This window comes from Marmota marmota, unplaced genomic scaffold (genome assembly GCF_001458135.2).
Source record: "Marmota marmota marmota unplaced genomic scaffold, marMar, whole genome shotgun sequence".
Lineage (NCBI taxonomy): Eukaryota > Metazoa > Chordata > Mammalia > Rodentia > Sciuridae > Marmota > Marmota marmota.
In genome coordinates this window covers 4044156-4059747 of record NW_025999968.1, presented here as the reverse complement: position 1 = coordinate 4059747, position 15592 = coordinate 4044156, and the positions used below count along the sequence as shown (strand labels likewise).

The window sequence follows — 15592 nt, the reverse complement described above, 5'->3', positions numbered from 1 at the left end:
AAAAGAGAAAAGTACCAAGATGTTGCTATTTAGGAATAAGAAATCTTCTTCCAGAACGAGAACACTGACTTAGACGTGGGTTCTCACTTGGAAGATGGAACTCGTAACACAAAGTATTAATAGATGCATATAAGAGTCTTGTGTTTTTCTTGTTTGTACCACTAGTTATACTCTGAGACAGATTCTCCAAATCTAGAACATGCGTGCATGGTGAAACTGCAGGGTAGACAGAAGGGACTTGGCATCTTGGCAGATCCCTGTGTATTTAATGGATATGACCCATGCCTTTTCTTGACTCATGTGTTTCTTGGCTGAGCTACATGACTCACTTGTCCTGGCTAATAGGTTCAGGACAGTTGACTAGCTAGGGCTGGGGAAGGGCTTAATGGGGAGAAGCTGACCAGACCTGGGAAGCATATTTATAAGGAGCTTTGTTAAGTGTACAATGCAACTATCTTACACTTAGGAAACATCTCCATCTAGAAAAAGTTCTCAGTCATTTTCCCTGGTGAATCCTCCTGATTCTGAGAATTTTACTTTTGTTTGCTTAGCTTTCCTTTGAGGATTTGCTCAAATATTAATGCTATCTGAAGACTCTACAATCCCCCGATTGCTAGTAAAGGCTATGGGTTTGTATATTAAGATTAAGGAGGAAAACTCTCCAGTGTAGTTTGGGCTAGTTGTCTAAAAGTCATAATATAATGAAAGAACTGGGAAGTTTGTTCATATGCTAGGGATTTGGAGTGTTCATAGTTTCTGGATGGAACTTGTGGTTACAGAAGATTTTCTAGTGATAATTGCCTGATAGCTTCTAAAGACTCAAACTGGAATTGCTCAGAGCCGTAACTTAACCTGAGCAGTATTTTTGTCCATTCTTGAGTTTCTGATCAGGGTCTGCCTCCTGTGTTTGCTACCACTAATTTGAACTTTTTTTTTTTTTTTTGGTGGTGGGGAGGGGACAGAACCTGAAGAACTATACAATTAGTGGATTTCTTATTTGATCTGGGGATGGGGGAATTAGATAGGGGAAAAAGCAGGTAGAATGATGCAAAGTAAAGATGGCACAGTTGGTCAAAATTTTATGGTCTTGTACAATAAAAACTGAAGTTTTATTCTGAAAGCAAATGACTAGTCAGCAGTGCCTCCTCGTTGAGAACAGCTACATCTATAAAATCAGATTAAGTTAGATGTTCTCTTCCAAAGTGTGTCCTTAGAAACAGTTCCCAGGGTTCACAAGAAATCCTGGACAAAGGCTAGGACACAGATAACATGTTACGCCAGTTGGCCAGTAGCTAGTGTAGAAAGTAGAAAAGAAGAATTCAAAAAGGAAAGTGAAGAGGTCTTTTCCTATCCATGACCATTAATACTCCAGTCTTGGGTTTCCAGGCAACTAAGTTAAGTTTTTCATGTTTGAGTGACAGGTTTCAGATCGTTTTTTTTTTTTTTTTTTTTTTTTTTTTATGTGAGGCAAGGATCCATCTTTTTGTTTCACAGGCTTGGCTTCAGAAATCCTCCATAACTATGATCAAATCAGAGTGATTGATAGATAAGAATTCCACATCCAGTAGATTCATTGGAGGAATTGAACACAACTCAATTTTATTGTGACAAATGTTGGCTAAGGCTGTGGTATGCCCTGTGCTAGCTCCAAAAGAATCACAAAGGTGAAAAAGAACAGGTTCCTTCCATAACAAATTAGAGTCAAAGACTCACCTCATTTTCAGTCTTCACAAGCTGCTTCAGACATACTAATAGAGAGAGATGTAAAGGGAGTAGAAAATGGGGATGTAATAGAAAATTTATTTTGAAGCACTATTGATAGGGAAGCCCAAGGATGTGCTGACTTTCTAATCCTGGATCTACTGTGACTTAAAGGAAATAAAATCTCAGGCCATCTGGAAAGAGGTTTCAATTTTTTTTTTTTTGTAATGAAAAATACATCATAAAGATTTTGGTTGGCTTTTGTTCACAAGCAAATTAACTCTAATTCTCTGAAATTTTCCAAGAGATAGCTGTTCCTCTGTTATTCATGTTGGACACCTGATAATTTATGTTTAAGAGCAGACTCGCGGTGTGCCTCTAGGTAGTTTATGACTCAGCATGGTGGCTGGCAGCACTAGAAAGTTGGCCCAAGTGATTAGCAGGTTGGGGCTTTGAATCTCATGATGTCTTCCTAACCTCTGGGCAAAGGAGAGGAGTTAGAGATTATATTCAAGCATGTGGCTGATTCATTCTGTCATGCCTCTGTAAGGTTTCAAAAGGAGCCTTGAACAACAAAACTCAACTTTCCTAGTTAACAATACACTGATGTCACACATTAGAGTGCTAGGAGGGCTTGTGTCCTAACTCCCTGGGGAGAAGACAATGGAAACTTCCCATTTGTAACTCTCCCTGACCTTGCCTGTGAGTTTTTCCCACTGGCTGCTTCTAATGTGTTTTGTTTTTTGCTATACTAGAATTAAAATTCTAAGTATACTACTTTCCTTAGTTCTGTGTCATTCTAGCAAACTCCTGAACCTGCAGGGGTAGTAAGAAACTTTTGAGTTTGTAGTCAGCTGGTCAAAAACCAGGGTTATCTAATCCAGAAATGCAGCTGGTGTCTGAAGTGAGGGAAGTTTTGTTTGATGATTGTGACTTTAACCTTGAGTTTGAGTCGGGTAACCATGTTACAGAAAGGCATTTTCAAATTTTTTAATAAAATTCAAAAGTGGGGAGACTGGGCTCTTCATCTGTCTCTTTGAACCAGAGAGGACAGTTTGCTTTTGAGATGCTTTTCTCCTTATGGAAGCTGAGTATGATTCCTCCCCTCCCTCCTCCCCATCACCCCAAATTGAGATCCATTCTCTTAGAGGTGTTTCAGACTTGCTTTGACTTGGAGGAGTAAAACCTCAGATTCTTCAGTCTCTTCTGATATACAATTAGCCAACCTCACCTCTTTCAAACATAGATTGCTTGTTTCTTGTTTTCTCTTGCCATCTCCTAACGGTCCTGTCTAATGCTATAGGGATTCTATGAAGATTCTAGAAACATTATGTGAAGATAGTAGCTCACAGCAAGAGTAGAAAACAAACTGTTTTTTTACAAGTAGAAATAATAGGTGGTTTAGGGAGGTAAATTAATTCCTCCTGCCACTATCGCATAGGAGCTCATTAAAACTAACCCTTAAATTATATTGTTATATTATGTATTGTGAGCATGTACGAATATATAACAACAAATCCCATCAGTATGCATGCACCAATAAAAAAAAGTTGGAAAAAAAAAAAGCTAAACCTTAACAATGACTCCTGTAATGGATACTTTAAAGAAAGGGTGTACTCCCTAATGTTTTGTTGTTGCTGGATTTCATATTCCAAGTTCTCAGTCAAATTCTCACTCACAAACTTCTTTAATGTTTTAATGAAGCTTCCCTGTGGTAATTTGTTATAATCTCTTAAGGAAGAGGGAAAAGGGGGAATTCAGAGAATCTCTTTGCTGAGCTGAAGACAATTATTGTAAATAATGTGTTTACTTCTGGGTAGAAGAAATGTTAGAAAGCCTCCAAGTGATTTTTCAGTATTTTGTTTACCCCTCCCTGACTAGATGCTCACTATCATTTCCTAACTTGCTCATGAAAAACCTTCAAGAAGCAGTGTAGCCAACCCCAAGATCACTGACACAGGCCAATGCAGACACATCTCCTTTTCATGTTTATTTCATTTTGTTTTAAGTTCACAGAAGAGCAGAGCATTCATACGTGTAAAGTAACAGAAGAGAGAAACAGAATTTAAATACATTTAAAAAGAAAAGAAAAAAAAAGCTTTTTTTTAATTTTGATTTTTTTTAACACACACTGCGCTTTTTATTTTCCTTCACAGAGCTAGTATCCAGGGAAAAAAATCCACCCAATAAACAAAAATAAAATACCTTGAGCAACAAAAAACCCAAACCAAAAAATGGCCATGTGTTTGTATCATCAAGGGAAGATCAGTTCATGTCTACAGGGCTGAAAAAAGGAATATATTTATATATATATATTTATATGTATATAACACTGTTAATAAGGAGAATTCTAACCAAGGGCAGGATTTTTACACCCTTCAGTAGAGCAGAGAGAAGGAAAGGATGAAGCAGGGTGGGGAGAAGAGGCTGGAGGTATCCTCTGCTTCTCTCCCCCTGCAACCTCCTCCCTTCAGCCTCCTCCCTCCCAGTGAATACTTAGGGAGCAGAACTTGGCCACAACTTGCCAGGAAGAAACCATTCACATTCTCAAGACTTAGGGAAGTGGGTTCATAAAAGACTCCTGATATCCTGGGATCAGTTCCTGAAGCTAGTGGTTCCAAATGTTTTCTTCATTTGCAAGAAGCAGATTTTTACTGTGCCTGGCTTTACATAGAGAGGGCTTATTCAAAGAAGAGTATAGCTGTAGGAGTGGATTCAGGAGCACCACCCAAAAGAGGTAAATGTGACATAACTGTGGAAATGGGGAGTTGTCCTGTGGGCCAAGGGATGGGAGCAGGGGTGGGGGATGGGGGTTATTCCCACTTCAAGAGAGCTTCATGAGTACCTTAAGCCCCGATACATCCTTAGCTACACCAAGTGATGCTAGTGCATCACTTGGAAAATCATGAATAAATCCTGCTCTTCAGTGCCGGGACACTCAAATTCCTTCAGTTCTTTCAGGCATTAAATGAAAAGATCACTTTGGACAGATGCTAAGCTGAGCGTCTAGGATAGTTTGGGATAAGTGAGGCTATGCTCAGTCCACCCCACAACATGGCACAAGAAAATAATTCCTCCTTCACTGCCTCAAAAACTATCCTTCCTGTAAAACCTCTTCTCAGAGAGCTTGACTTTCACATTTGATTTCCGCTTTTACGACAGCTTTTTGTGTCTTCAACCGTGGCCTTTCAAAATGTGTTTATTTTGGTCTTATTTTCAGTTTATCTTCTTTAAACAGCACAGACCTGTACTTTTTAAAAAAACGAGGCCTGTTTGCTCTCCATCACCTGCCTGATTTCACAGCTTGTAACTCAAGTTCAGGAAACTCATCCCATGAGAAATTCTCCCAAACAAAATGTATTGTCTTGTCTGTTTCTCACAGACCAGCCTATTGAACTTGCCTCAGACTACATGCTTACTGCCATCAGCACAAGCCAAGAGTTTCCAAGGACACACGTTTACTATAATGAGGCGCTTGGCCCAGGATGAAAGAAAACCGATGTTTCCTTTCATATGCACAACTTCCTCATTTGTTACATGCATAATGCCCAATCTGGCTATTTTCCTTCCTATGAAAGGTCATTAGGATATAGTTCAACAGTTAGAGTTTATAATATTATAAACAAGGAAACAGCCCTAGCTATTTCAAAGCCCTCAGTTTATTCTGAATATATCACCTCTCTAGATCACTAAGAAGTTTTGGTCAGAAGAGGATTATAGAGTCAGTCCCGAGACCCTGTTCCCTAGAAAGTTTTAGATTTTGAAATGGAGATGCTAGGATGAAGGTTATGAGATCAAACTGGAGATGACAAACAGCAGCTTAGAACGAACGGTTAGGTGAGCACAGCACTGAGTATTAAATTCTTATTCAGGATCCAAGTTTAGAGGCAAAAGGGATTCTAAAGATGTCATTCAAATACCTCACTTTCAGGGTGAGAAGACCAAGATTCAGGAAAGTTAAATGGCTTGCTAGTGTCATACAGCTCTTTTATGACTAGACCTCGGTTTACAGAGCAATTTTCCTGACTCCCAATCCAATACACCTCCACTTTCAAGTTATCACTTATCTTAGGAGGCAGAGAGCACTTTAAGTCTCATGTTAATGTGACCTAAATTTCTTTCAAGAACAGTTCTGGTAGAACATTCATGTGGTTCCTGAAGTCATTTTTTTTTTTTAGGGATCTGTAATCTACCAATTGTTCAGATTATAGGAAAGGGATATATATATATATTTCTATATATATATATATATATTTCTGTTAAACACATCAGGCACATCAGAAAGACTGTAAGAGATAATGCCTGAGAGAGAGACTCCAAAATGAAGTGATTCTGTCCTTTATTTGTAGAATTCAGTATAGATGTGTTGGAACACAAGAGTATTAGATAAAGCAAAGGCAGTTATTTTTTCGAAGATGACTCACCAAGATATTTCTCAAGGATGTCACCTATTTCTTCTACCTAACAATTTATTAGAATTCAGATGACAGAGAAGCTTTCCCAATGCTTTTATTGAGTGGGTAACAGAAACTGGGTAGTATTGTGCTCACCAAGGTATGGCTGACTTCCTTGGATTTGGGGTGAGGGAGAAATAACCAGATGCCTGAGAGCTGATGAAATAGGCCCAGGAGCCCTCAAACACTCTCTTACTCTTTACTCCCTTGCTGGGGGATCCCGTGAAAAAATGATGGTGACAGCTGGGAGAATCTGCACTTATGTCTTGAAGGAACAAGAAGGTAACCCTTAACTGTGACTGCATCATCATGGAAACCTGTAGGTGCCCCTGTCCTCTACTTCCTTTGGCTGAGACAACCTTGCGTTTGGGCATTCTGTTCCTACTTCTTCCCATTTTGACCTGTGACTTGCTTTGGTTTTACTTTATTTGATTTTTTTTTTCCTTTAAGATTTATGGGTTTAGCTGAACTTGGCCTCTGCATGAAAAATGAAGTTTACATCGTTTGTATTATGTACATAAACTAGTGATTTACATTGATTTACACATGATTGGTCCCTAATTTATTAATCAGCACACAGTATGTAAATGCGCTGAAAAGAAATCAAGATTTTAAAATACGTTTCCCACAATATCCATAAACATTCGCTGGTGTAAATGTTAAACCTAAACCTAATGTTAACACCAGCTTCCTTGCCAAGAGGAAAGTGATGTACTTTGCTGGGTGAAAACAAATTCTTTTTTGAATTTCAGTTGGCGACATTTGAACAGCATAGCTAAATGCAAATGAGAATAGTTTACTTCTCCTCCACTAGTATGCACATAAATGTAAACTCCATTTTGCATTTAGTGAGATGTTTATGGATAGGGTGCCAACCATGATGGAAAATTTACATTACTGGGGCAATTGGTCTTTGGAGGAGAAATATTTTAAATACTGAAGAAAGAATGGGGTTTCCTAAACTAGATTTGTGCTTCTTAACTCAGGGTCTTATCTCACTATTTTTGTGGTCTGCTTATTTGTCTTAAAATGTTTAATAGTTTTTAGGCCAGATACAGCATTACACTCGCTGTAGAAATTGATACTTACTGGGGACCAAGACTAAATCCAGGCTAAAAGCTTACAAAGATGAAGAAAAAAATGAGGACATGGTTATTCCCATAGTATTTGATCTGTCAGCAAACAATTTAAAAGTGGGAAAAAAATGGGGCTCCATGCCTTTCCTTATGAAACATAGCTCTTTTTTTCTTTAAATAAACCAAATTCTGCACTTTCTTCTTTTAAGTTTAAGCTGTTATTCTAAATTTTTCTTATAATACATACATTATTGTAAATATAGCATCTGTAAAGATAAGATTAAAAAAAATACATACACACATATATTATTTTTCCACAAATAATTCAAAGCCTGCAAAGAACAAAATGAGGAATTCAGGGAGACGAACCCAGAGAAATGGTGGAGCCCTAATCAGTTCAGGATTGTGCCTGCAACTCTAGATAAGAAGGTTAACAACTTGGTGGGTAACAACTCAAATCATTTTATGCTGAGGAGTTTTGTCTTTATGTGCAAAGGAGGTAAGTCCATTTTTGGAGGGGAAACAGATTTTTATTTCTGCCCTCCAAGAACATGAAAATCACGAGTACTTTTACAAGGTCTCTATAAATAGCCCCAGTTGTCTGATCACATAATAATAATAATAATTATTATTATTATTATTATTTTTAAAAAGCCCATAGCAAGGGAGAGTTCAAGTTCAAGAATTCTTCTGGAAAAGGCCAATAGAACAATCCTTCCCAACAGAAAACACATCCACTTTTCCATATGCCTTAGTTCTTTTAGGACAGAGGGATTTTATATCTTAAACAAACAAAAACAAAAAAAGTCCTCCAATAAAGCAAGGCCTCTTGATGAAGAATTGAACAGAGAGTCTAATTACAATTCTGCAGTTGTGAAACCTAGGCTAGTTCTCATCCTTCAAGAAGTCCCTGGGTCAAGGTAATTTCCACATCACTGAAAGTTGGGGCTAAGGATCTTATTTTGTGAATGGTAGAGTTTCACTTTGTATGAAAAGCATGCAAAATATATTAGCCATTAACATTATTAGATGCTTTCCACTTCTCTCAATATGGTATTTCCAAATAATTGGTGTTTTTCAGTGCTTTGATTATCAAAGGACAAGATGCTGGGGGTTGGGGGAGGAAGTTATGGCAATATGATGAACTCAATTCCAAGAAATCTTGTGTTGAGACTTTCTCCAATCTATCTTTCCCTCCATTCCCCAAGTTACTTAGAGACATTGTTAAACTTATGAGATTTCTAGGGCCAATGATGAAAGAGGAGCAAGTAGCAAAGTTTTGCAAATCCCAGATCCTGCTAGATATAGGCAAATACCATATTTTGAAAATGTATGTTTAATTTATGGTCCACCATGTTAAAAACCAAGAGAGCAATGGCCAAGACATTTCTTCCAATGGACATGCTCCTTCCACTAACCTGGTCCTTATGATAAGGTAGAAACAGTAAAAAGGCCTGCTGGGCATTAAAGCTTGTAATATGCCACAGGCTCTGTTCCTGAAACTGATAATGAATGGTACTTAAATCAATTCCTGCTCTTTTTCTCTTCCTGTATCTTTCAATCACCATGTGCTCTCTTGGTTTCTACTTAAGGGTATGACAGCTTCTTCAACCATCAAAGGTAATAACCTTTGTTCCTGTACAAAGAAGACCAAACTGTTAGAGAAATCCCTGATTGTCAATAAATTGATGCTGCATAGGAGTATGGCTCGCTTTCCCTGTATTTGACTAGCTGCCTTCTTGGATAAGAATTTCTGTCCTATCTCACGATCTGCCATAAGTACTCTTACTGCCATGTCCAATTTGTCCTCTGTTTTCAATTCTAAACAGCAAAATCCTAAAAGAAGAATGTGATATGCATCCAAAACAAACCATAGAACCACCTAGAAGAGATTTTTAAATATTCTCAGATCTGTCCCTCCCTCCCTTCTTTTCTTCCTTCCTTCTCTCTCCCTACTTCTCTCTTTCTTTCCTTCTTTCCTCTTTCTGCTAATGAAGTTTTTCATTTAATATCATGTCTCAGCTATTATCAAGATTTGAAAACTTGATGAGCTGCCACATTTGTTCTGTGGGATTGCTTTCAATAATGACCTCAACAATAATCCTCTTCCCCGTCATGAGCTGACCATTTCCAGTGCATCCTATAGTCTAACAGAACAGCAGTTGGTTTCATGTAGACAAAGAAGTCTATATGCAGAGTGCCAGCTCTCCCTGTAAGACCTATGGTGATGCGGTAATGCCAAGCTTTGTGGTATTCAGACACTTTCTGCCTAAATTAATTACAAGTTGCTCAGATCTTCTGGTGAAGAAATGAGCTCTTATTTCAGTGTGAATATCCAGATGATTCTCAGAGACATAAATTTAAATAGAGCAGGAAAGGTGAATATAATGCAATTTCTAGTGGTCTGGTCTAGGATAATGATGAATCATCAAGAAGAGTGGTGCTACAGCCAGGCACAGTGGCACACACCTGTAATCCCAGCGGCTTGGGACGCTGATGCAGGAGGATTGGGGGTTCAAAGCCAGCCTCAGCAACTCAGTGAGACCCTGTCTCTAAATAAAATATAATAAAAGGGCTGGGGATGTGGCTCAGGGTTAAGTGCCTCTGGGTTCAATCCTTGGTACCAAAAAAAAAAAAAAAAAAAAGTGTGGTCCTACAGATATCAGTGGAACAGCAGCAGGGGGATGACATGCATGGCTAAATCAAGAGTTAGCCAAGAACATCAGAACAAAAATCTGCAAAGGATCTTAAGGAGTGAATTCCCTTTTGGTATAGCCAATGTTTTTTCTTAATGCTCTGACAGTATCTTCAGAACATGGGATGGGATTTGGGCATCTGTCTACTTTGCCTGTCTTGCTCACTCTCACTGTATTGATCTGAAAGAGGAAACAATCTCTGCTCAGGGGGATCCATGGGGCAAATTCATGTTATTTGAAGGTTAGGGAGGAGGCAAAACAGGATTGCTTAGGATCTCCATGTGGCTCATCATTCTCCAGATGGGAGATAACACTTTCTGTTTCTGGGGATTTGTTCAATATATGTTGATCAGCCCTGCAGCAGAGCAGGGCTCAGCCTGTTAAACACCGGAAAACATATGAATCCCTCAAACTCATGAAATAAGAGTGAAATCAGAAACCTTCTCTCCTAGGCCATTTCATCCCCATCACTAATTTTTTTTCCCCACTGTTTGCTCACCCCATCAATGGTAGGCACTTTCATTTACAGTGATATTCTGAGTGACTCCTGACTAGATTCTGATGATGGGATTGGGAGGAATATGGGGTCCTGCCCTTGGAAGGGGCACAACTTGGTTTGAATACACACTGATGTCATGTGACAGGCGTGGACAGGGGAGGCCTCTGCTCCTTGCCTCCCTCCCTGCCATCTCCCCCAGCAACTGGTTACAGCCGCATCTCACAATTACAATGCAGGACAGTATCTACAGCACGATGAGTCTATGTACACATGGACCATTCCCTTGGCATGCTTTAGAGAGAGACACACACACGCTCACACACATGTACACCCACGTGAGAGGGAGAAACTTGAGCACACGCACACAGTGGAGAAAATTAAAATGGCACTTCCTAGCATTTGCGGCGTGATTGGTGCTCAGGGGGCGGTTGGAGGGGGTGAAGAGAGTTGGGGTGGGTGGGCAAAAAGGGACTATTTGGAATGAGCGTGGGAGATAGAACACTCTGGAGGGAGAGGGGATGATCTCAAAAGTTGGAGAGATAGCAGAGGCAAGAGAGTCCGATAAAAGGCTGAACATAAGACTCTATGGAGAGTCTGAAATGGCTACAGGTCAGCTTGAATGGAAAACACAATAGAAAGTTATGGAAGTATAACACCAAAGGCAAGACCTTATTTTTTTCCCCACAGATGACAAAAGATGAAGGAAGGAAGGATAAGTGTGCGTGGGGGAGTCAGTCTCCATCTGGTACTTCTTTACTTGTCCTGTTTTTACAACATCTGGATGTCCTTAGCAGGGCATTCATTTCCTTAGTAGATATACACACATCCTGATAGAGCTTTTCCCACCCTGATCATACCAAATTTTTATTGATGGACTTTAAAATTGTTTCCAATGTTGTATTTTCGTCTTCATTTTCATATTTCCCCCCTTCATTTATAAACACACAAAGTTGTGAAATAAACAGTCTCCCCCCATTGCGTGCTCTCTCTCTCTCTCTCCCACTCTCTCTCTCTGTATCCTGTGTGACGCATTTTTGTGTGTTTTTTAAATTATTTTTAAATTTTTATTCTATTAACATTTGCTGAGAAGGCAGAGCAGAGATGCTGCCAGCAGCCACAGTGGTACGGCCAGACTGATGGATCCATTTATTCCTCTCACCGACCCAGGTCCTGCAGAACAATAAAAGGAGAGAGAGAAAAGAGAAGTTACATCCTGACCAATCCAGGTCACAGCTGACTGTTGATGTTGTCGGAGGTGAGGCCTAGCCAGGACTGAGGCCACAACGTCAGTGCTCTTACATGCAGCCCGGGAAGGGCTGAAAACCTTTCCTATATCCTTGTCCTCCTTGAGGTCCAAGTAAGTTAAGAGGTATCATTTGTTGAATTGCCTCTACATACAAAGTGCTCTTGCTGAAGCAGTCCTTAAGCTGGCTGTCACTGCTGTCTGGCGGTGCTACAGGCTCTTGTTCACCCAGCCTCCTCCTGCATGCTCTGCCCCAGGTGATGCATTGGCGAAGGTACTTCACCAGCTCGTGTGGGCTGTTCCTGTCAATTTTTCACAGCATCAATAAAACCTGGAGCTGCCCCCTGACTCCCTTGTTCCTTGGGGGAGAAGCACTAATTATTTGTCAGTTGGGAGGGGCATTGTAACCAAGAAACTTTATGGATGGGTGGCATCTTATCAAGGCAGAAACACTGTATAGTCTTACGAGGAAGCAGGGATCATCTTGCCCAGATTCTTCACTGATCTTTTAAAAATCAAAACCTACAAACAACCCACCCAAACCTGGGGGGTTTAGAAGCAGGTTCAAACCTGGAGCAGAACTGATTTGAACTCACCCAGGATTGAGCCTGGCATGGCAGCTGTATTCCCTGCTGCCACCCGAGTGTAACTGGGGATGTGACTGTGGGTCTGAGAGGGAAAGCGGGAGGAAAGGAAGGAGGAGAAGGGGTTTGTGTTATGGTGGCAAGAATAGGATTGGGGCAGAATTTGTGGGTTCAACTCAGGAGTGTGTCTCCTAAGCTTTGTGTGTCCGTCTTCTCCTTTTGTGTTGTTCTGTTCATATTCCAATAAAGGAAATAAAAACACTTTCACTGCAGAGACTGGCTTTAAAAGCCACATAGCTCCACAATGATATTCAAAAAAGAAACTGGTAGGACTGTAATTTGAAGTTTTTAGAATACATATGCAGATCAATGTGTGTGGTAATGTGTGTAAATCTGTGATTTGCAAGTGCAATGGAAGCATCTTCTGGTATGTGAATTTCCCCAAACTGTTTACAAACATACCAGATTGAAGGTAGGCTAACAGGAAAATGCTGAATTCAAGAATGGCCTCCTAATCTATGTTTTATGCAAATAATAAAAGCAATAGCAATAAAACAAACCCAGCAAATGATTATGCAGCACTCACTACAAGGTATTGTTATAAATTCTTAATAAATAAAAGCACACAGCTGTGCTATGGGATGGGCATTAGAATAAAACACACTTTCCAGTGAAATAATGGAGGCAGAGAGAGATTAAGTCCATGGTAAAAGTTGATACCACTTGTCAGCAGAGAAGCTGAGGTTTCTAACCTGCATCTGGTTCCGAGGTGTTGCCTGACACCAGGACACTGTGTGGCTCAATGGCCATGTACTCTGGTGAGTCTCTGTCAAACATTTGAGAAATGAAACTTGGGCTTGATTAAAATGACAGCCAGCACAAACAGAAACTAAAGGGGGAACATCCATTATTTTTGCAAAAAATGATTTTGAAAGAATATTTTTGGCTAAAATGCCTTCTTGAAAATATTGACAATATTATTTAATTTAAAAATATGAACATGTACAAATTTGGAACAGCATAAGTACTATGTAAAATGAGCTTATCACATATAAAGCTATGAAGGCACAATAAAAACAAATTAATCAACCAACTAATTGTCTGATTTTCTGATTAGCTGTGGGATCATATTATCAAAAGGTCTATTTCAGGTTCAAGATTATATATGCTGCATAAGGCACCTGATTAGCATTTGTGGACTAGTGCTGGAGTCCAGGTGTCCTGAGGCTCAGCTCATTGTCCTTCCCTATCCACCTTCTCCATGTCTTCCCCCCTACACCTGATGGACTTTGAGAACCTTCAAACTCTCTTCAAGAAAACTCCCCAGTCTCCTGGCCTGGCAGCAATGTTTTAAACCCTCTGCATACACAGGGCGAGATGAGATTATTGGCACATTTGTTTGCAGTATTGCATCCGTGAGGCTTTCAAAACAGAAAAAAAAAAAACACAACAAAACCAAAACAAACAAACAAACAAACAAAAAAACTACACACACATTAAGGTCCTACAGAGTAAAGCAAAAGCAATTTCTGTTTTGCCTCAGGGATAGTGTGAAAAGGGTTTTCAGAAAAAGTCCAATTTTGCTTATTTCCATAATCTAATTTGTAGCATTAAGTCAGGCTCAATTGTTTTCCTGACATCTGGGAACTGAATGGTATCTGGGGAAAGCTAACAAGACTAGTCTTATCATTTTATTCAAATGGGAGTAAATATTTAAGAAAGCAAAAATTACAGCGTGGGAGACCGAGGTAGGAGCATCGAAAGTTTGAGGCCAGCCTCAGCAAATTTAGCAAGACTCTCAGCAAGTTATCAATCTGAATAAGCATGCTCAAACGTAACATTCTTACTAATGAATCTATATATACATATATGTACATCTATATATATACACACAGAGAAATATCTACATTATAGTTATATATACACTTATATTATTGGTCTTTTAGTACATATAATACATAATTACTTGTTACCTTCATATTTTATTCTGTATTATAATAGGAAATTCCAATGTGATTATGTTAATAATCTTTCATTTTATCCTTCATAATGTCATTATATATTTGAAATGCACCGTGTGAATTTGTTTAAAGTATCTTCATTTCTATCAATTATTATTCATTAAGTGCCTTCATATAGCTATTTGATGGCTTATGTGACTTGCTCTTGTGATAATTGATTTTGAGAGTAAACAGACTTGAGAAATACCAGGGTAAGCGCGTGATAGTTGGGGAATCATCACAAGTGCGTATGCAATTATGGATATATATGACTGCATAGGAGACTACTTCAGTTAATGGCTATTTCAGGGAAGAATAATCAGCAAAATCATTAATTATGTTTTAGTTCATAGTTACAAAATTTCTGCTTATTTGTGGAAATGCAAATGATAAATCTTATTTCCCATGCCAGATGGCCAAGCTCAGCAAGTGCTTTCATATACTGACAGATATAATGAAAGCAAGAGTCTGCAAACATAAATTAGCCTTAAGAATAGATGGGCAAATAGAACCACAATATAAAAACTTGCTACATGTTTTTCACATAACAGACAAATATCATGTCTTGATAGTTAACCACATTGTACATATGTGTTATATGTTTGCATGTACACGAAATGTGTGGTTTCTGATAAATATTCATTACATGGTAGCATTATTATTATTATTGACACAGATGTTCAAGCTACAAAAATGAATAAAATACCAACCTGAATTAAAGGTATTGTTTTGTGAATGGGGTCAAGGCTTTAATGTTTGACCATCAGGGCCACAATGCAGCTGCAGCAACACTGTAAGCCATGAGTCAACACACTAGGTCAAGATTCTCAACCTGGTAAGTGAGACTGTGCCAAGATGAATACTGGATTGTGCTTTGCCACATCAATGCTTAAAAAAGGGCAAAATTTGTAATTCAGGGCAAGATTGATAAAACATCCAGAAATTGAGGGTTATGAGAATTTTTTTTTTGACAAGTCTCTACAATCTGATGTAGGATTACTCAGTCAATTCATTTGTCTTTCAGCAAAATCTCAAAGAAAGGACAGGTGGTTTTTCACCACCTGTTTTGTAGTGTGTGTGCTTGCAGATACTTTGTAATTCAAATTGGACCAACAGTTTTTTGTTGCTTCTTCTGAGTCCTTAGGGCCCATTTCCTGGATTTAGGACTAGATTTATTCAAAGTGGTCTTCAACATGCCATCAATGATCCTTGGGAATTCTTTTCAGCCATGAAGGAGTCAGAATTAGGCATATTTTATTCCTACACACACATACGCACACACGCACACACACACGTGTGTGTGTGTGTATGTGTATATATATATATATATATATATATA

General features: G+C 39.0%; 1 protein-coding gene across 3 annotated transcripts in view; it reads right to left on the bottom strand.

Annotated features, from left to right (window-relative positions):
* Nucleotides 1–3676: 3676 nt before the first annotated feature.
* LOC107136298 (limbic system associated membrane protein) overlaps nucleotides 3677–15592 on the bottom strand; it is a 621536-nt gene continuing 609620 nt past the window's right edge. For all 3 annotated transcript variants that reach the window (XM_048803277.1, XM_048803275.1, XM_048803276.1), the window contains one exon: nucleotides 3677–11596. In XM_048803277.1, coding sequence (XP_048659234.1) covers nucleotides 11499–11596 — 98 coding nt within the window. In that variant the 3' untranslated portion in view covers nucleotides 3677–11498. The remainder of the gene's footprint in view (nucleotides 11597–15592) is intronic.